Source organism: Colossoma macropomum, unplaced genomic scaffold, assembly GCF_904425465.1.
Source record: "Colossoma macropomum unplaced genomic scaffold, Colossoma_macropomum, whole genome shotgun sequence".
Classification (NCBI taxonomy): Eukaryota; Metazoa; Chordata; class Actinopteri; order Characiformes; family Serrasalmidae; genus Colossoma; species Colossoma macropomum.
Window position 1 is genome coordinate 5,412,356 of NW_023494809.1, and position 23,068 is coordinate 5,435,423.

The window sequence follows — 23,068 nt, forward strand, 5'->3', positions numbered from 1 at the left end:
TTGAACAAGTAAACACTTCAAAAGAAACATAATTAATACATTAAACATGTTTTATTGTTTATTACATTTCGATAATTTGTTGTTATGCTTACAAACCCAAACTGCTCTGATCAATCCAGCAATAAAAGAAATGCATCTTTATACAGTGATAGGAAACACGGTAGCTCAGAGAAAGCTTTGATTTTATGCGCTGATATTTTGAAAACTTACCATTATGAATCATTTGTGAATAATATTTCGACCCTATTTTGGCATGATATGATCTGGCCCTCTTTGAAAAAGGTTTGGACACCCCTGTTGAGCATCACCATATAGATCAGCTGTTTGTCCAACAAGACAGAGCTACAAGGGAGGGGTTTCTGATAAAGTGGCCAGTGAGTATGAATTGACACTAACAGAACAGTTTACAAAGGAATCAATATCTTCTCAGAGACAGTGCAGAATGTTTTAATGTGGTAATAAACTCTTAATAACGACTCATATGGACTCTTTCCTGCTCTCTGAAAGTTCTGCAGGTGTCGATGATCAGACTGTCTGGAAACGGGACTCTAAAGGAAGGAGACTCTGTAGATCTGACTTGTGCTGTGAACTGCAGTCTCAGCTCTCCACAGTTTGTGTGGTTTAAGAACAGAGAGCGTTTACCTGAATCAGGCTCTGTTCTTCACCTTCGTGCTCTGACTGTGAGGAACTCTGGGAGTTATTCCTCTTCATATAACATGATCCTCATATGTTTCATATCAAAATGCTCCGTTATCTTCATCACTACTTTCCAAAACTGCTGCAGCAGCTTCAGCAGCTGTAAACTCTCTGCACGCCGTTTCACATGAGTCTCTGATGTGGACTGAATGAAGAATGAAGGGTTTCCGGCGTGATGGTCAGTCCTTAGTGATTTCCTGGGTGTCCATTGGTCAGTTTCACACAGAATGTAGACGGACACACAAATCGACCACTTCCACACGGTGAGAGGCAGATGACGTGTATCTCAGCCCCTCTTCATAGGCTCATAACTCCGGATGTGAGTCTCGTATGATCTCGAGATAAGATGGAATGGAAAGGGCGACTCTACAGATTCAGGAAGTGTTTGAACTGAATTTCTGAGCTGGATCATCACAAAGAAACACAAACAGATATAGAGACAGAGAATTTGATGCATGGGTGTGTTTGTGGATCCCAGAGGGTTAAATTATCCAGCGCACATCAGCAGCGATATCTCTTGTTCCTCTGACATCCCTGAACACTGCTTGCACACCTGCCAGCTCTCTAGTCTTCACTGAATGATCTTCAGCATAATTTTGTTGCATGTGATACAAGGGTAAGCTTGCACATTCTTTCTGGTCTCCTTTCTCTGGTAATATAAACTGACATCCAGTTTGCTGGCCATTGAATGGTTTCCCAAATTTGGTGGAATAATTTGGTCAGTACTTCAACTGAATCTTCTTCAGAATATTTGTGTTGCAATATTATCAGTTCCTGCAGCTTCTTCTTTTGTCATTATCTCAAAGCCTGTCTGAGTTTGTCTTCTAGCCCTCACTTCTGCATAGCTGACCTCAATACTGTTTTGTAGAGGTTGTGTATTCCTCTATCTTCGTTTAGATTTTCTGTTACGACTTGTTCTTTGGCATCTCTTAGCATATCCACTCAAGGCTGAAATGTATTTTTTATTTCACATGTATTCTGGAAACGGTGGACGCTGGTCATTTAAGGGGTTCATTTCTTTTTCCTTGTCATTCTTCCTTTCTGTCATTCATCTTAACATATTCAAGTTCCATTCCCAGCTCTTCTGTTCTCTCTGTCCATTATCTGAAATCTGATGTTCTCTTTCACGACAGGGGATGTATTCTGATATATTTTTGGTCATATTCTGAAAAACTGATGGCTTGATTGTTTTTTCAGCTCCACTTAGAAGTTGTGATCTGTCCCACAGTCAGCTAAGGACCAAGTCTTTGCGATTAAAACAGAGCTCTTCCAAGGTCATCACTGCACTCCTTGTTGCAAAGAATCTAATCAGCTTGGTTTCAGTGTAATCCATCAGGTGACGTCCAGGTGTACAGACATCGTTTTGGTTGCTTGGAGAACATATTAGTAACAAAACAGTCATTTTGTTTGCAGAAGTTGATTAGTCCTCCTGCTTTGTTCCCTTCTCATTTCCAAACTTGCCATTCCTGTTTCCCATCAGAAGCAGTATAACGTGTTTGCAGGATATCAATTTAGGCCTGAGCTTCATCAGAAAATGCTTTGATTTCTTCTTAGCTTGGTGTGTAAACCTGTACGACTGTAATTCTGCATGGTTCTGCAAGAAATCAGATCTTTTACAGCAGTGGTGACGTCCTTACTGACAATGAAAGCCGCTCTATTTCTTCTCTGTTGTTCATGGTGAGCTCTCTCTCACACTCTCTCTCTCTCTCTCACTCTCTCTCTCTCTCTCTCTCTCTCTCTCTCTCTCTCTTTCTTTCTCTCTCTGTCCTTTAGCTCTTTAGCATTAGCTCATGTTAAGAGGTGGCCTCCATCACTGCGTCCACTTCTTCTGACACTAAAATTTGCCTAGTTCCTAAAAAATTTCCTTGGAGTGATTAATGTAACATGTTTTCCTGGCGCTGTGTTACAGAAACTTAACCTAAGATCTGACAGGTCAAAACAAAAATTACCACAAATTCGCCCTACAGAAGTAAATCTTGTCTTAATTTAGGGATCTTATCTTATCTTACAGCATCTTATCTCAAGTTAGGAAATCCTAACCCACTCGATCGAAGTCGACAGTCAACTGTCATGTTTGTTACCTAGCAACCGAGTCTGCAGCGTCTGAGATCTTTAAAACGCAGAGTTAGAAAAGAAAATCATCTCACAGTGAAAGCAGCGTTTTACAGTAGAAATAAATGGAGCTCATTATGCTGGTAGTGAACTATGCTGCTGACTCAGCTGCCTAAAAACCATAGAAACGGACCTTAAACAGAAGTGAGGACCCTGTTGGGGTTCATCCTAAAGTTAGGACAAGATTTAGGAGGTTTAGTCTAGTTAGGATGTTTGTGTGATGCTGTTTTCTTATCTGGAGTTCATGATGAGATTATGAAGTTAGGAGCTGTTATTCTGGAATAGCTCCTGTCCGAAATTCAGTCCAGACTGAAGTCGTCATGGAGACCAATCAGATCAGATAAGATTTCAGACCTAAGAAGTTTCTGTAATGCGGCCCCAGATGTGGTCAGAGAGCACAGTTTAAGTATCAGCATAAAATCCTGTGGTAGTTTTCTGTCTGTCTGCCTCCTCGTAATGGTGTGAAGGGGAGGGCACAGCTGTGGTGTTTGGGTTTGTTCTTCTTTAGAAGCAGTTTTTTTTGTAAGGAACAGCACTTTAAGTTCCCACAGAGATACACACACAAAGCACTCACAGAACCCGCACTGCTGGCTGAGAAGTGGCTCGCGCTCCAGAGGAGAGATGAAGACGCTGCACCTTTTGGTTCCGACTCTGCTCACACTGACCGGTATGGATTATTACCACTCTTTTAGTTTCCTACATGCAGAGGAGGGCAGAGTCGCCTAAAATAGTCTAACAAAACAAAGAAAGGAAGGTCTGAGCGAGTGTGAAGAACCTTTTTAACCCCTTAAATTTCCTGAGTGTTTTAACTGGTGATACTTCCATTCTAATACAGTGAGGGGAAACAAGAACTCAGACACTTTGGTTTGTGTTTAGTTAAGGTCAGAAAATAAATCAAACTCTACATTGCTACATATTAATGCTGCAAAAACAAAAACAAAACGTTATTAAACATCATTATTAAAGATGTTGCCTTTGGTTGAGAAGATTTCACACAACCAATAATGAATAATGAAAGTGGAGCTTCTTAAAGTAACGTTATTAAAAAGCTGCAGAGCCCTAGCAAAGACCTAAACATCCCACAGGTGCGTTCACTCTTAAAAAGAGGGTTCTTCAAGGGTTCTTTAGTAAAGAAAATCATTCTATATAGAAGCATGAACACTTAAGGAACGCTTTGCTTGCTTAAGTGGTTCTTTACATGGTGAAATGGCTCTTTAGATTGATGGAGAATGTGCTGTAGATGGTTCTACATAGCACCAAAACTGCTGTTGTTACAATGTCAAGCTTGTAACCATAAAAGAATCCTTTTTGGTGCTGTGTAGAACCATCTACAGCACCTTCTCCATCAATCTGAAGAACCCTTTAATCATACAAAGGCTTCTTTGAGTGTTCGTGGTTCTGTATCGAACCATTTTGTTTACAAAAGAATCCTTGAAGAACCATCTTTTTTAAGAGTGTTGATGTTTCAAAGCAACGGCTTTGCAACAAAGCAATGTTCTTCATTTGTGGTGTCTGAATTTTTCCCCTGTTAATTTCATTTTTAAACCTATCTTTGTTTATGGTTATGAATACATATTTTTTGCTTATATTAAAAAGTACAAACTCAATAGACGTTGTGTGTAAATTTGAAGTGAAAATCTGAACTAAAACTACATTAAATACCAAAAACAACAGTGTCTGAATATTCGTTTCTCCTCACCGTGTTTCAGCGTTTTGCCTCAGTTCTATTTTAGTCATTAACATTCAGTTTCTAGGTTTAATTTCATTTTGTTACCATGGTTACAGCGCCTGTACTGCTGTATGACCGGTCGTACCTCACTTTTAAGGTTTTATCATTTCATTTTAGACCAAAAAGGGAAGAATAGACTAAAAACTTCACTTCTTCTGCTGAGAGAAGCTGGATGGAGTAAGACGTTCCACTGCGCTTCTCCGAGTTACTCGGTACTTTTGTTCTTCCACTCCAGCTGGTTTTTGGAAAGGCGCTTTTACATGAATGACTATTTCACAGAAAGGAGAATAGGAATGTGGGTTTAGGCTGCTTTCCACACATCTGTTTAGACTGTAAGAAGACTGAAAGTTGAATGTCCTGTGAACTTTCAGGAACCTTTATTTCTATTTTAAAGGAACTTCTAACTCCACCAAGCGTCGGTCTGTACAGGAGGTGAACTTTGCTGAGGAGAGGTGTGAGCAACAGTAATGCAGAACATAGACTGTCACCAACATAACAGGAAAAAGTGTGATTGGCTGAAATGGAACTGAGTCTGGAGTAGATTACGTTCTTCACAGACGTGCAGTACTGAGCGAAAGTCAGAGACCACATTAGTGTTTATATCATTTTTAATCAAAATAGCCACGAAGTGCAAGTTATTCATGTTTCAACATCAGGAAAAACACAGAAGCATCAACTACAGAATCTGATCTCAGCTGTGTGTCAGTGAGTCACTCTTTACCTTTATTACAGTTTCTCGAAGAAATCTGCAGACACACCTCCAAAGTTCAGTCTCAGAAGTTGGTTTAGCCCAGGGGTCGGCGACATGCGGCTCTGCAGCTGCATGTGGCTCTTTTACTGCCCTGTTGCTCCACAGCAGAATCAGATTTGTAGGTAAAAATAAAATAATCTTCCTTTACAGTAAAATAAAGCTCTGCTGATCGTTCAACACAGTTTAACAATAAACGGTCTTAAACTCTGGAGTTAATGTAGAACTGCTAATTCACCCTTTAACCCTGAAGATCAGCGCAGACTGCTGGTCACCATAGCAACACAGACAACAGTCTCGCCTAGCTAGTAGCTCCAGCTGGTTTCCTGATACGTTTAATCTGCAGCAAGAAACTGACAAACACTAAAAAAGTCGAACCTGAAGTTGCTTCACATTCACCAGCTTCTTGTTCGAATTTTCTGGGACAGGAAAAAATTGAACAAGAAGCTGGTGAATAAGAAGCGACTTCAGCCTCGTAAAAAGTCGAACGTTGAGAGACATTTTACAAGAAACTGTTCTACTTCTGAGGAAAAGTTTCCTGCTGGAGATGCGAGAAAAGCAGCCTTAGCTGAGCTAAAGCTTAAAGCAGAGCAAAGTAAGTCTGAGTTTTCATTTATATTATATTTTTTAGTCTATATCAGCACAAACTGAGACAGATTTACAGACAAGATGGTAAAATTGACATTTAATGTTGTGGCTCTCAACGTGGTTTGATTTTTGTTGAAAGGACAAAATGGCTCTTCTCAGCATTTGGGTTGCGCCCCCTGGCTTAGCGTTTTCTGAAGTAATCAAACACATTTAGTGATGTTGAGGTCTGGAATGGGACAGTTTTTGTGGTGTACCTGGGGCACCTTTAATCTCAAAACGTTTTCCACCATTTTGCTAAGGTTTCCAGTTTCAATGACGTTTCATCAAACGGTGAGAAACAGTGTGTAACGGGCACAAAATGGATTCTAATAAATGTACGCTACAGTTGAAGATGTTAGAAGACATTCTTTAAAAAGAACACCAAGAGTGGCCTTCACAGCGGCCACAGCTGCTCGCGCTATATAACAGAGTCTTCAACGCATCACCATTTCCATTTAAGGAAACGTTTTGCTGTGTTTTGTCAGGGCTGAATTTCTCAGGTCCTGCATGGTTTTAACACTCTTCAAAAAATGGTTCTTCAAGGTTTCATCAGTAAATGCAATGGTCCAATTTAGAACTACGAACACTCAAAGGACCTTTTGAAAGCATTAATAGTTCTTTGCATCATTTGTTCTTTTCTATGATGGTTCTTTAAACAGCCCTTCTAAAATGGTTCTATGTAGTAGTAAAAAAGGGTTCCACTATTGTTGAACCTTTAATCAGTACTATACAGAGGCTTTTTTGCTGAGTGTAGGAGTCCCATTTTCTCTGTAGATTTGAATAAGTTTTTGAACTCTAGTTTTGGAGTTTGATATTATATTCAACATCATATTCAGTTGCTGAGGTTTCTTTTTCCTGGTACTGAAAACTGAATAGTTTGTACTTCTTGGTCATTTTGACAGAAGATTGATTGGAAAGGGTGGTCTCGGACTTTTGCACTGTACTGTACTTGAGTTCAAGTATTATCATTTGTAAATACTGAGAAAAGTGCAAATCCATGAAAGTACATGTAACTGAGTAACTGGAGCTGCTTACTGCTTACATACAAACACAGAGAGCAGACAAGACTGTTAAGCAACATTCAGTTCACATTCTTCAGGAAACTTTTCCACAAAAGTAGAACAGTTTCTTGTAAAATATCTCTCAATGTTCGACTTTTTACGAGGCTGAAGTCGCTTCTCATTCACCAGCTTCTGAGGCGCCAGAAAGTAACTGCTGCACCATTTAAGGTGGAACGGGAAAATTCAAATAAGAAGCTGGTGAATGAGAAACTGACTTTAGCCTCGTTACTTTTTAGTGTTTTTCAGGAAACCAGCTGGAGTGACTATAAATGCAAAAAAGTCAATTTGTCACCAAATTATCATCTTAAATCTCTCTCTTTGCTGTTTCTTTAGCTACTAGCTAGGTGAGGCTGTTGTCTCTGTTGCTATGGAGACCAGCAGTCTGCGCTGATCTTCAGGATTAAAGGGTGAATTAGCAGTTCTACATTAACTCCAGAGTTTAAGATCATTTATTGTTAAACTGTGTTGAACGATCAGCAGAGCTTTATTTTACTGTAAAGGAGGATTATTTTATTTTTACCTACAAATCTGATTCAGCTGTGGAGCAGCAACAGGGCAGTAAAAGAGCCGCATGTTGACAACCCCTGGTACAGACTATAATTATGCGCGACCTCTTCTATTGTATATATTTATAGATTAGATCATAGATTAGAACAATTCTGCAAAGTAAATAGTTAAATGTGGTCAAAACAATACAAAAAATCATACAGTATATGAAAGAGAACAAAATTATAATTTGCATAATATAAACCCTTATTTAAATTAGGATACTACCAATTCTTCACATTTTCTGCATAATTCAGTGTGTGAGATGTAAACAGAGAGATTCAGAGTGGTTTGATGTGAAATGGTTCAGATGTCTTTACAGTGGTGGTGATAGGAACCAGGGGTCGCCATGACTACAACACAAATATAGACATTTTATTTACTATCCAGAACCATGTAATGTATAAATAACTATACACATATTTATATATATTTTTCTTATATCCTGCCATTGATAACACAGATTAAAAAGAAAACCAAATGTAATACTAATAATCTTAAATATTTGATAGACTGTCTCATTTGAATTAAAAGTCTCAAACACTACAAACTTACAAAATTAAGTTAATTCTAACTTATTTTAATGTCCTCACTGATTTCTTTGATTTTATGTCTGTCCTCATGTTTTGCAGGTGTTCTCTCAGACAGTAAATGGGGTGTGAAATATCCTGAGCCGATCTGCGCTGTGAGAGGATCTGATGTCATCATTTCCTGTACTTATTTCTATCCTGGTTCAGAGCGTCAGATGAAAAGAGTTCTCTGGTGCTCAATGAACTCAAATAAAGAAAAGTGTCATGACGGACCGTACGTTTATGACAGCTCTACTGCTGATTCAGGAGACTTTAAGTATGTTGGGGACAAAATATCAAACTGTACTTTATTAATCAGTAATGTACAGTTCAGTCACTCTGGAGAGTATAAATACAGATTTATAACTAATGACAGCTGGACAGGTGACCCTGGAGTGACTCTTGAAGCGGCAGGTAAATACTCAGATTAAAATAAAGCTCCAAATTATTAATCTGTATTAGAAACACCTACTTTGTGCTTCCACTCTGGTCACTTCATTAGAATCACCAATCTTATAGCTCTACTATGTAGTCGAATAGTTACAGACTGTAGTCCATCTGTTGCTGCACAGTTTATCAGCCCCCTCTACCCCATTCCTCACTGATCAGTTTCTGACCACAGGACCTGTGTTGTCCAGATATTATTTGGGTGGTGGTCCATTCTCAGCACAGCACAGCAGTGACACTGACAGTCAACGAGGCTGAGAGTGGAATGCCACCCAAAAATTTCCAGACAAGAGCAGCTCTGTGGTCAGAAACTGACCATTAACCACAAGACACAAACTGTACATCAACAGATGAGCTACAGTCTCTAACTGTACACCAGCAAGGTGGAGCTACAAGAGAGGGGTTTCTGATAAAGTGGCCGCATATGAAAAGGCATTATCATCTTCTCAATCATGCAGAATGTTTTAATGTGGTAATAAACTCTTAATAACGCACTCATATGGACTCTTCCTGCTCTCTGAAAGTTCTGCCGGTGTTGAAGATCAGACTGTCTGGAAACGGGACTCTAAAGGAAGGAGACTCTGTAGATCTGACTTGTGCTGTGAGCTGCAGTCTAAGCTCTCCACAGTTTGTGTGGTTTAAGTACACAGAGCGTTTACCTGAATCAGGCTCTGTTCTTCACCTTCCTGCTCTGACTGTGAGGAACTCTGGGAATTATTCCTGCGCTTTGAAGAACTACGAGGCCGTCACATCTGAAATGATCAGCCTTGATGTTGAAGGTGGGTCAATCTGCTTTGAATGTTCCTGAAGTTTAAAAATCTGCCTAAAAAAACAACTAAATAAAAACCAAAGACTATCTCAGTGCACACGGACCGACTATGGTCAATGATTTTTTATCAAATTAGATTTTATAGAAATTAACAAATATGCTAATTAACAAATACTTTGATAGTTTGTGTCTTTGTTCACATTAAATGTGAGTTATCATTGAAGCAGTAGAACCCGAGAGGCAGTGTGTCATCGCAAAATAACATCACGGCTGTGATTTGGTGGCCGTAGATCATCACAGCCGTGATGTTATTGGTGATAACACACTCCTCGAGTGTTCTACTGCTTTAATACAACAGTTAAATAAATACAGTAATAAATTAATAAACTGGGTCGTGAACGCGGCGTTTAATATGTTTTAATGTTCGCAGTTCCTTCACCAAATTATAGTTCCTTAACGATCAGCTTGTTGCTACGTCAGCGTAATGAGCTCCACCCACTCCCAGCACAGCCGGCAGTTCGTTCTCCAGCTCCTTACACTAAATTCCCAAACTGTCATCACCACTGAGCAACTTTTCAGTCGGCAGCTGTGACAGAAGAACAGCTAAACAACCTGGAATCAGCCAGAAATGAACCCAACACCATTCGCCAAACGTGTAGTCTGATCTTCAGAGTCTGACCAAATCAGACTGAGCCATAAAACTGCCGCAATATCAAGTTTAGCTCAGTTTTGTCAGTTTTTGCCAGATCAGTATTAATGTTGTTTTGTTCCAGCCAGTCTGTAAAGCATCTTACAGCCCATTTAGTTTGGCGAATGGTGTTGGGTTCATTTCTGGCTGATCCCAGGTCATAAAACGTCCAGAATAAAAGCTTCAGAAAAGACTACAGCCTGGACAGTTCTGAGCTTGGTTTGTAGAGACTCTACTGGACCCCCATAGTGGCCATCATGATAGCAGCTAATGGGGATCCTCAAAATAAACAAATAAAAAAAAATAGGGGTGGAACAATTAATCGACTTAGTCGACTAAAATCAACAACCAAATTAGTTGGCAACTAATTTAATAGTCGATTAGTTGGTGATGTCATCACACGTTTCTCGCATTAACTAGGAATGTTCTGACATTATTGCTTACTGTAGAGTTAAGAAAAGTGCGATGGCAGCCTCGATAACAAAAGTGAGGGAGCATTTCACACTAAACTCAGAAAAAAGGTTGTCAGTTGTGCTGTTTGTAAAGCCGACTTTAGCTGCCGTGGGAGCACATCCTCCACGTTGGAGCATCTGAAGAGGAAACACGTCGGCCCACTGGATGAAGAAGATTAATGTCTGTAAGATTGTTGTGCTAGCGAGCTAGTTAGCCTACTGCAGGGGTCGCAACCCAAATGTTAAGAAGAGCCATTTTGTCCTTTCAATAAAAATCAAACCACCTCGGTAGCCTCAACATTTTATGTCCATTTTATTGAATTAACGTACCCTGCTGTAAATGTGTCTCAGTATGTGCTGATGTTCTAGTATAGACTAAAAAATATGATATAAACTAAAACGCAGGCTTACTTTGCTCTGCTTTAATCTTTAACTCAGCTATAGCTGCTTTTCTCGCATCTCCAGCAGGAAACATTTCCACAAAGGTAGAACAGTTTCTTCTAAAATGTCTCTCAATGTTTGACTTTTTACTAGCTGAAGTCGCTTCTCATTCAAATTTTATTGTTCCACCTTAAAAGGCACCAGTATGTAGCTAACTATGTAGCTAACTCTTGCACCATTTAAGGTGGAACATGAAAATTCGAACAAGAAGCTGGCGAATGAAAAGCGACTTCAGCCTTGTCACTTTTTAGTGTTTGTCAGTTTCTTGTTGCAGATTAAACATATCAGTAAACCAGCTGGAGTGATTATAAATGCAAATAAGCCTGTTTTTCTCCAAATTATCGGTGTTTGTTTAAATCCAAAGCTAAGCTGGCCACTTTTCACTGGCTTTTAAAACTGTCCACCAGAGTAGGATGGGTTCCTCTTTTGAGTCTTGGCTCCTCTCAAGGTTTTTTCCTCTTGCTTTTAGGGAGTACTTGCCACTGTTGCCATTGGCGACACTCATGGGGGCTCAGACACAAATCATTTTTTTTTTCGGGAAAGAGAGCTCCGCCTCCCCCTTACCTCCTCTGCTCCGCAGCTCGTCTGCCTGGATAGAACGTGAGGTGTAGTGAAGCAGCCTTGCTATGGAACAGGAGGTGGGGCCTGGGTGGCAAAGTTCGGGACTTGCTGTACAGCTTTGCTGTAGTCAATGAGGCACATTTTTTAACCCTCTGGGGTCATTCTCTCTCGATTTGTTCATCTCTTCTTAAATCCTCCTTTAAAGGCTCTTCATATATCATGATCCTCATATGTTTCATATCAAAATGCTCCGTTATCTTCATCACTACTTTCCAAAACTGCTGCAGCAGCTTCAGCAGCTGTAAACTCTCTGCATGCCGTTTCTCATGAGTCTCCGATGTGGACTGAATGCAGAATGAAGGGTTTCCGGCGTGATGGTCAGTCCTTAGTGATTTCCTGAGTGTCCATTGGTCAGTTTCACACAGAATGTAGATGGACACACAAACCCACCAGTTCCACACGGTGAGAGGCAGATGACGTGTATCTCAGCCCCTCTTCATAGGCTCATAACTCCGGATGTGAGTCTCGTATGATCTCGTGATAAGATGGAATGGAAAGGGCGACTCTACAGATTCAGGAAGTGTTTGAACTGGATTTCTGAGCTGGATCATCACAAAGAAACACAAACAGATATAGAGACAGAGAATTTGATGCATGGGTGCGTTTGTGGACCCCAGAGGGTTAAATTATCCAGCGCACATCAGCAGCGATATCTCTTGTTCTTCTGACATGGCACCTTTCTTAAAAGGTTCTAGTCTTCATTGAATGATCTTCAGCATAATTTTGTGGCATGTTATATAAGCATAAGCTTGCACATTCTTTCTGGTCTCCTTTCACCATTTGTGATATAAACTGACATCCAGTTTGAGTGGTTTCCCAAATTTGGTGGAATAATTTGGTCAGCACTTCAACTGAATCTTCTCCAGAATCCTGAAATATTTGTGTTGCAATATTATCAGTTCCTGCGGCTTCTTCTTTTGTCATTATCTCAAAGCCTGTCTGAGTTTGTCTTCTAGCCCTCACTTCTGCATAGCTGACCTCAATACTGTTTTGTAGAGGTTGTGTATTCCTCTATCTTCGTTTAGATTTTCTGTTACGACTTGTCCTTTGGCATCTCTTAGCATATCCACTCAAGGCTGAAATGTATTTTTTATTTCACATGTATTCTGGAAACGTTTGTCCATTTTCAATATCTGGCCCACTGGTGGACCCTGGCCATTTAAGGGGTTCATTTCTTTCTCCTTGTCATTCTTCCTTTCTGTCATTCATCTTAACATATTCAAGTTCCATTCCCAGCTCTTCTGGCTCTCGTCCATTATCTGAAATCTGTTCCCGATGTTCTCTTTCACGACAGGGGATGTATTCTGATATATTTTTGGTCATATTCTGAAAATCTGATGGCTTGATTGTTTTTTCACCTCCACTTAGAAGTTGTGATCTGTCCCACAGTCAGCCAAGGGCCAAGTCTTTGCGATTAAAACAGAGCTCTTCCAAGGTCATCACTGCATTCCTTGGTGCAAAGAATGTAATCTGCTTGGTTTCAGTGTAATCCATCAGGTGACGTCCAGGTGTACAGACACCTGGGGCTGTATTACAGAAACTTAACCTAAGATCTGACAGGTCAATATAAGATTTTTCACAAATTCGCCCTACAGAAGTAAATCTTGTCTTAATTTAGGGATCTTATCTTACAGCATCTTATCTCAAGTTAGGAAATCCTAACCCACTCGATTGAAGTCGACAATCAACTGTCATGTCTGTTACCTAGCGACCGACAATCTATACGCAGCTGAAAGGTAAAGACGTAATCAACATAATCAAGGCAGTCAGTCAGACAGCTGCTGTACTGATGTGAAAAAGGTCAAAACGAAGATAAAGTGTGCTAAACTTGAAGTAGTGAATACTGTGAGAGCGCCCCCTGCTGTTTATCAGTAGAAATAAATGGAGCTCATTATGCTGGTAGTGAACTATGCTGCTGACACAGCTGCCTAAAAACCATAGAAACGGACCTTAAACAGAAGTGAGGAGCCTGTTGGGGTTCATCCTAAAGTTAGGACAGGATTTAGGTTTAGTCCAGTTAGGATGTTTGTGTGATGCTGTTTTCTTATCTGGAGTTGATGATGAGGTTATGAAGTTAGGAACTGTTATTCTGGAATAGATACTGTCCCAAATTCAGTCCGTACTGAAGTCGTCATGGAGACTAAACAGAAAAGATTTCAGACCTAAGAAGTTTCTGTAATGCGGCCCCAGATGTGGTCAGACAGCACAGTTTAAGTATCAGCATAAAATCCTGTGGTAGTTTTCTGTCTGTCTCCCTCCTCGTAATGGCGTGAAGGGGAGGGCACAGCTGTGGTGTTTGGGTTTGTTCTTCTTTAGAAGCAGTTTTTTTTGTAAGGAACAGCACTTTAAGTTCCCACAGAGATACACACACAAAGCACTCACAGAACCCGCACTGCTGGCTGAGAAGTGGCTCGCGCTCCAGAGGAGAGATGAAGACGCTGCACCTTTTGGTTCCGACTCTGCTCACGCTGACCGGTATGAATTATTACCACTCTTTTAGTTTCCTACATGCAGAGGAGGGCAGAGTCGCCTAAAATAGTCTAACAAAACAAAGAAAGGAAGGTCTGAGCGAGTGTGAAGAACCTTTTTAACACCTTAAATTTCCTGAGTGTTTTAACTGGTGATACTTCCATTCTAATACAGTGAGGGGAAACAAGAACTCAGACACTTTGGTTTGTGTTTAGTTAAGGTCAGAAAATAAATCAAACTCTACATTGCTACATATTAATGCTGCAAAAACAAAAACAAAACATTATTAAACATCATTATTAAAGATGTTGCCTTTGGTTGAGAAGATTTCACACAACCAATAATGAATAATGAAAGTGGAGCTTCTTAAAGTAACATTATTAAAAAGCTGCAGAGCCCTAGTAAAGACCTAAACATCCCACAGGTGCGTTCACTCTTAAAAAGAGGGTTCTTCAAGGGTTCTTTAGTAAAGAAAAAGATTCTTTATAGAAGCATGAACACTTAAAGAACGCTTTGCTTGCTTAAGTGGTTCTTTACATGGTGAAATGGCTCTTCAGATTGATGGAGAATGTGCTATAGGCCCAGATAGCAATGAAATTTTGGCCCAAATGTGGCCCACTTCTGCAGTTCTCTTATGGCCCACATTTGGCCTTGATGTACAGCGTTGACTCGGGGTGAGTCTGGCTGCCTCAACGCAGCCACAGGTCCACCAAACATGGGCCAAATCTGGGCCAAATAAATTTACCATATGCTCACCTTACATGGGCCATGTCTGGGCCAAATCTGGGCCAAATAAATTTACCATATGCTCACCTTACATGGGCAATGTCTAGGCCAAATCAGGGCCAAAGGACTTAACCTCAGCTTCACTTTATATGGGCCGGATGTCACATGTTGTGGACCAGATCCGTACCAAATTAAATTTACCATACACTCACCCTACATGGGCCAGGTCAGGGCCGAATCAGGGCCAAAGAACTTAATCTCAGCTTCATCTAAAATGGGCCAGATCAGGGACATACCATACACTTACCCTACATCGGCCATGTTATGGGCCAGATGAAAGTACCATGTTATGGGCTGTACGTCAGGCACCGCAGCCGGCATTTCAACGTTTATTTATGGTTGAGTCAATATTGTGAATCAAGGTTAAATCATCTTTTAATTTTGGTTAGCTTTTCAAAAGTGAATCAACGAAGGTGGACATAGCATAACAATCAACAGTTTGCTGCAGTTTTCAGAACATGATGTGCATTATCATTTATTAAGCCAGTATATACTGTATTGCTTTGTACAGAATCTAATCTCAGCTGTGTGTCAGTGCGTTACCTTTATTACAGTTTCTCAAAGAAATCTGCAGACACACCTCCAAAGTTCAGTCTTAGATGTTGGTTTAGCCCAGGGGTCGGCGACATGCGGCTCTGCAGCTGCATGTGGCTCTTTTACTGCCCTGTTGCTCCACAGCTGAATCAGATTAGTAGGTAATAATAAAATAATCCTCCTTTACAGTAAAATAAAGCTCTGCTGATCGTTCAATACAGTTTAACAATAAATGGTCTTAAACTCTGGAGTTAATGTAGAACTGCTAACTCACCCTTTAACCCTGGAGATCAGTGCAGACTGCTGGTCTCCATAGCAACAGAGACAACAGTCTCATCTAGCTAGTAGCTAACGAAACGGCAAAGAGAGAGATTTAAGACGAACATCAATAATTTGGAGATTAATGGACTTATTTGCGTTCATAATTACTGCAGCTGGTTTCCTGATACGTTTAATCTGCAGCAAGAAACTGAACACTAAAAAAGTTGAAGCTGAAGTTGCTTCACATTCACCAGCTTCTTGTTCGAATTTTCTGGGACAGGAAAAATTGAACAAGAAGCTGGTGAATAAGAAGCGACTTCAGCCTCGTAAAAAGTCGAACGTTGAGAGACATTTTACAAGAAACTGTTCTACTTCTGAGGAAAAGTTTCCTGCTGGAGATGCGAGAAAATCAGCTGTAGCTGAGCCAAAGCTTAAAGCAGAGCAAAGTAAGTCTGAGTTTTCATTTATATTATATTTTTTAGTCTATATCAGCACAAACTGAGACATATTTACAGACAAGATGGTAAAATTGACATAAAATGTTGTGGCTCTCAAGGTGGTTTGATTTTTGTTGAAAGGACAAAATGGCTCTTCTCAGCATTTGGGTTGCGACCGCTGGTTTTAGCATTTCCTGAAGTAATTAAACACATTTAGTGATGTTGAGGTCTGGAATGGGACAGTTTTTGTGGTGTACGTGGGGCACCTTTAATCTCGAAACGTTTTCCACCACTTTGCTATGGTTTCCAGTTTCAATGACATGTTTCATCAAACGGTGAGAAACAGTGTGTAACGGGCACAAAATGGATTCTAATAAATGTACATTACAGTTGAAGATGTTAGACATGTTTTCATATTTAAACTCTTCGAAAAGAAAATTCTTTAAAAAGAACGCCAAGAATGGCCTTCTCAGCGGCCACAGCTGCTTGCGCTATATAACAGAGTCTTCAACGCAGAGTCTTCAACGCATCACCATTTCCATTTAAGGAAACGTTTTGCTGTGTGTTGTCAGGGCTGAATGCGGCTCAGGTCCTGCATGGTTGTTACAGCCTTCAAAAAATGGTTCTTCAAGGTTTCATCAGTAAATGCAATGGTCCAACTTAGAACCACGAACATTTGAACCAAGGACCATTTGAAAGCATTAATGGTTCTTTGCATGGTTAAATTGTTCTTTTCTATGATGGTTCTTTAAAGAACTCTTTTAAAATGGTTCTATGTAGCACTAAAAAAGGGTTCCACTATTGTTGAAGTCAAAGAACACTTTATCAGTACTATACAGAAGCGTTTTTGCTGAGTGTAGGACTTTTTGAACTCCAGGTTTGGTGTTTGATATTATATTTGACATTATATTCAGTTGTTTGTACTTAATGGTCATTTTGCCAGATAATTGAATAGAAAGGGTAAAATAAGTTTTTCCAGGTGAAAAGTTTGTATTTGTATCTTTTCATAACCGAATGTTTTAAAACAGAAGAATAAAATAAAAGCCTGGAGACGAGACTTTGTTTCTTTTTACTGCACTTACTGCACTTAAGTAAAATGATTATTATTTGTAAATACTGAGAAAAGTGCAAATTCATGAAAGATTTGCTGGAAAATACATGTAACTGAGTAACTGGAGCTGCTTACATACAAACACAGAGAGCAGACAAGACTGTTAAGCAACATTCAGTTCACATTCACATTCATTTAGTCGGAAACCAAAGCATTGCTAAACTGGCGTGTTGGTTCTTCTTCTGGCTGAGCTCGTCTATTTCACTCTCTGCTGGAGAGCAGATCTCATGTACTGCGGTTTTTGTCTTATTTGCATATTCTCTAGCATTCTTAGCCAGACTGTTATAATCTTTAAAAGTGTTGTTGAAAGTATATAGGTGTGAAGTTCTGACTGTTAAATTAGAACAATTAGTAAATGGTTAAATGTGGTCAAAGCAATACAAAAAAATCATGCAGTAAATGAAAAAGAACAGAAAAAATGGGGATGCCAATAATTTATCACATAATTCAGTGTGTGAGATGTAATCGGAGTGATTCAGAGTGGTTTGGTGTGAAATGGTTCAGATGTCTTTACAGTGGTGGTGATAGGAACCAGGGGTCGCCATGACTACAACACAAACATATACATCTCTTGCCTGTCAGTTAGTCTTTTCTTTATCATTTCTGTGAAGCACGGTGGTGGTAGTATCATGGTTTGGGCATTGGGCTATTTTGCTGCATCTGGGCCAGGACAGCTTGCCATAATAGATGGAACAATGAACTCTGAATGTCAATGTCAGGACATCAGTCTGTGAGCTGAAACTATATATATATATATATATATATAATAAAATATACAAAATATAATGAAAATATAATTTAAATAAATAAATACTATTTGGGTGGTGGATCATTCTCAGCACTGCAGTAACACTGACGTGGTGGTGGTGTGTTAGTGTGTGTTGCGCTGATCTGAGTGGATCAGACACAGCAGTGCTGCTGGAGTTTTTAAACACCTCAGTATCGCTGCTGGACTGAGAATAGTCCACCAACCAAAAACATCCAGCCAACAGTGTCCTGTGGGCAGCGTCCTGTGACCATTGATGAAGGACTAGAGGATGACCAACACAAACTGTGCAGCAGCAGATGAGCTATCGTCTCTGACTTTACATCTACAAGGTGGACTGACAAGGTAGGAGTGTCTAATAGAGTGGACAGTGAGTGGACACAGTGTTTAAAAACTCCAGCAGCACTGCTGTGTCTGATCCACTCAGACCAGCACAACACACACTAACACACCACCACCACGTCAGTGATACTGCAGTGCTGAGAATGATCCACCACCCAAATAGTACCTGCTCTGTGAGGGTCCATGGGGGTCCTGACCACTGAAGAACAGGGTAAAAGGGGGCTAACAAAGTATCAGAGAAACAGATCGACTATAGTCTGTAACTGTAGAACTACAAAGTGCACCTATACAGTAAGTGGAGCTGATAAAATGGACAATGAGCGCAGAAACAAGGAGGTGGTCATAATGTTATGCCTGATCGGTGTATATATATATATATATATATATATATATATATATATATAAAGATTTGGCTTGTATATAATCTTGCAAAGTCAGCACTGATCAGACACTCGCAGATAAAAAGACAAGGTTTAAGTTTTCTTGACTGCTTGGGACAGTTACAAAGAGCGCAGTCAGGACAGGCCAGGGTCAGTACCAGAGAGCAGGATGACCAAAACCAGTCCAGGATCGAAAACCAAGAGAGCAAATAATACACAGCAATCCAATCCAAAAGGGCAAACATAAAATGGCAGGTCATACAAAAAAAAGGCTTTTTAGACAAAAGACCACTCAGTATGTAACAAAAGGGGTTTGCAATGCTTCACAAAGAACTGAACTAAAGCCTGGGCTTTTATTCTAACTGACTAATGACATGAAATGACAGACAGGTGTGAAGGATTAGAACTCCGGTGAGGAGCAGCGCTGGGATGAATGTTTGTTGGTAGATGGTGATGGTATGGGAGTCATGTGATCTCCCACTGACTCATGGGAGTTGGAGTCCTCTACGCAGTCCATGTACTCGAGTGACTCTGTAGGAGAAAGAGAGCAGACAGAGGAGGCGTCCTCGGCAGGAGGCGTGGCAGATAACACTGATTAAACAGAAAACCAAATGTAAAACTAATAATCTTAAGTATCTGACAGTCTGTCTCAGAGAGTGAGAGAGGGGATTTGAGTTAAGTCTCAAAAACACTAAACACTGCCTCAAAACTCTAACTTACTTTAATTTCTTCTTCAGTCCTCACTGGTTTCTTTGATTTCATGTCTGTCCTCATATTTTCCAGGTGTTCTCTCAGACAGAGAATGGGGTGTGAATTATTCTGAGCCGATCTGCGCTGTGAGAGGATCTGATGTCATCATTTCCTGCACTTATTTCTACCCAAAGTCAGGGCATCAGGTGGAAAGAGTTCTCTGGTGCTCAATGAACTCAAATAAAGAAAAGTGTCATGACAGACCGTACGTTTATGACAGCTCTACTGCTGATTCAGGAGACTTTAACTATGTTGGGGACAAAAAATCAAACTGTACTTTATTAATCAGTAATGTACAGTTCAGTCACTCTGGAGAGTATAAATACAGATTTATAACTAATGTCGAGGCTGGCAAATGGACAGGTGACCCTGGAGTGACTCTTACAGTGGCAGGTAAATACTCAGATTAAAATAAAACTCCAAATTATTAATCTGTATTAAAAACACCTACTTTGTGCTTCCACTCTGTCCACTTTATTAGAAACACCCACCTTATAGTTCCACTATGCAGGTGTACAGCTTATCAGCCCTCCTCTACCCATTCATCACTGGTCAGTTTCTGACCACAGGGCTGCTGTTGTCCAGGTATTATATGGGTGGTAGTCCATTCTCAGCACAGCACAGCAGTGACACTGACATTGAACTAGGCTGAGAGTGGACCACCACCCAAAAACCTCCAGACAAGAGTAGCTCTGACCAAGACACAAACTGTACATCAACAGATGAGCTACAGTCTCTAACTGTTCACCAGCAATGTGGAGCTACAAGAGAGGGGTTTCTGATAAAGTGACCACATATAAAAAGGCATTATCATCTTCTCAATCATGCAGAATGTTCTAATGTGGTAATAAACTCTTAATAACGCACTCATGTGGACTCTTTCTGCTCTCTGAAAGTTCTGCAGGTGTCAATGATCAGACTGTCTGGAAACGGGACTCTAAAGGAAGGAGACTCTGTAAATCTGACTTGTGCTGTGAACTGCAGTCTCAGCTCTCCACAGTTTGTGTGGTTTAAGAACAGAGAGCGTTTACCTGAATCAGGCTCTGTTCTTCACCTTCCTGCTCTGACTGTGAGGAACTCTGGGAATTATTCCTGCACTTTGAAGAACTACGAGGACTTCACATCTGGAATGATCAGCCTTGATGTTGAAGGTGGGTCAATCTGCTTTGAATATTCCTGAAATTTAAAAATCTGCCTAAAAAACAACTAAATAAAAACCAGAGACTCTCTCAGTGCACACGGACCGACTATGGTCAATGATTTTTTATCAAATTAGATTTTATAGAAATTAACAAATATGCTAATTAACAAATACTTTGATACTTTGTGTCTTGGTGCACATTAAATGTGAGTTATCATTGAAGCAGTAGAACCCGAGAGGGAATGTGTTATTGTGAAATAACATCCCGGCTGTGATTTGGTCGCCATAGATCATCACAGCCGTGATGTTATTGGTGATAACACACTCCTCGAGTGTTCTACTGCTTTAATACAACAGTTAAATAAATAAAGTAATAAATTAATAAACTGGGCCGTGAACGCGGCGTTTAATGTTTTAATGTTCGCAGTTCCTTCACCAAATTATAGTTCCTTAACAAGCAGCTTGTTGCTACGTCAGAGTAACGAGCTCCGCCCACTCGCTGCACAGCCGGCATTCGCCAAAGGTGTAGTCTGATCTTCAGAGTCTGACCAAATCAGACTGAGCCATAAAACGGCCGCAATATCAAGTTCAGCTCAGTTTTGTCAGTTTTTGTCAGATCAGTATTAATGTTGTTTTGTTCCAGCCAGTCTGTAAAGCATCTTACAGTCCATTTAGTTTGGCGAATGGTGTTGGGTTCATTTCTGGCTGATTCCAGGTTGTTTAGCTGTTCTTCTGTCTCAGCTGCCGACTGAAAAGCTGCTCAGTGGTGATGACAGTTTGGGAGTTTAGTGTCGTCTCATCTTCAGAGTCTGACCAAATCGGCTGTCGGTCAAATGTGATCTTAAAAGTGTCCATTTTCTGTTTGTGGCAAAGTAAGAAGTAAAAACGTTCAAATGGCTTGAGCGTCTCCTACAACTGTCAAAGTCGTTGCTTAGCAATGGTGTCTCAGCGGAGTGATACAGTGTTTGTGATGTTATGGTGAAATAACAGCACAGTTAGTACACTTCTCAACCAGTCAGCTTGCGTGGCCGGAACTAACTGTTGTATAAACTGTTTATTGATTATCTAATGCTGTCAAGTCGGTCCCGTGTTTCTCCAGAACATTCCGTCTTCTCTTTGGTTCTTCACAGTTCTTAATGGCTTGTTCATGATTCCTCTGATCATCTCTGTCCATCTTGTAGATGTTCATCCTTTTCCTCTTTTGGCAACTAATTTAATAGTCGATTAGTTGGTGATGTCATCACGCGTGTTCCTCGCATTAACTAGGAATGTTCTGACATTATTGCTTACTAAAGAGTTAACAAAAGTGCGATGGCAGCCTCGATAACAAAAGTGTGGGAGCATTTCACGCTGAACTCAGAAAAAAGGTTGTCAGTTGTGCTGTTTGTAAAGCCGACTTTAGCTGCCGTGGGAGCACATCCTCCACATTGGAGCATCTGAAGAGGAAACACGTCGGCCCACTGGATGAAGAAGAGTAATCTCTGTAAGATTGTTGTTCTAGCGAGCTAGTTAGCCTACTGCAGGGGCCGCAACCCAAATGTTAAGAAGAGCCATTTTGTCATTTCAATAAAAATCAAACCACCTTGGGAGCCTCAACATATTATGTCCATTTTATTGAAGTAATGTTTCACCACTTTGGCTGTAAATATGTCTCAGTATGTGCTGATGCATTAGAATAGGCTAAAAAATATAATATAAACAAAAACACAGACGTACTTTGCTCTTCTTTAATCTTTAGCTCGGCTGTAGCTGCTTTTCTCACATCTCCAGCAGGAAACTTTTCCACAAAATTAGAACAGTTTCTTGTAAAATGTCTCTCAATGTTCGACTTTTTACAAGACTGAAGTCGCTTCTTATTCAAATTTTCCTGTTCCACCTTAAATGGTGCCTGAGGCGCCAGTATGTAGCTAACTATGTAGCTAACTCTTGCACCATTTAAGGTGGAACGAGAAAATTCGAACAAGAAGCTGGCGAATGAAAAGCGACTTCAGCCTTGTCACTTTTTAGTGTTTGTCAGTTTCTTGTTGCAGATTAAACATATCAGTAAACCAGCTGGAGTGATTATAAATGCAAATAAGCCTGTTTTTCTCCAAATTATCGGTGTTTGTTTAAATCCAAAGCTAAGCTGGCCACTTTTCACTGGCTTTTAAAACTGTCCACCAGAGTAGGATGGGTTCCCCTTTTGAGTCTTGGCTCCTCTCAAGGTTTCTTCCTCTTGCTTTTAGGGAGTCCTTGCCACGGTTGCCATTGGCGACACTCATGGAGGCTCAGACACAAATCATCGGGAAAGAGAGCTCATTGTTCTGCCTGCCCCTCACTGCCTGGATCGAACGTGAGGTGTAGTGAAGCAGCCTCGCTACAGAACAGGAGGCGGGGCCTGGGTGGCAAAGTTCGGGTGCTGTAGTCAGTGAGGCACATTTTTTAACCCTCTGGGGTCGTTTTCTCGATTTGTTCATCTCTTCTTAAACTCTCCTTTAAAGGCTTTTCATATAACATGATCCTCATATGTTTCATATGAAAATGAATAACTCTGGATGTGAGTCTCATATGATCTCGTGATAAGATGGAATGGAAAGGGCGACTCT

General features: G+C 40.4%; 1 protein-coding gene across 1 annotated transcript in view; it reads left to right on the forward strand.

Moving 5' to 3' along the window:
* Positions 1-22,826, forward strand: part of LOC118798509 — a 52,993-nt gene extending 30,167 nt beyond the window's left edge. Inside the window, exons 3-6 of the mRNA XM_036557888.1 lie at positions 19,376-19,735; positions 20,239-20,493; positions 21,876-21,957; positions 22,709-22,826. Of these exons, the coding sequence (XP_036413781.1) occupies positions 19,376-19,735; positions 20,239-20,493; positions 21,876-21,957; positions 22,709-22,826 (815 nt within the window). The remainder of the gene's footprint in view (positions 1-19,375; positions 19,736-20,238; positions 20,494-21,875; positions 21,958-22,708) is intronic.
* Positions 22,827-23,068: the final 242 nt, after the last annotated feature.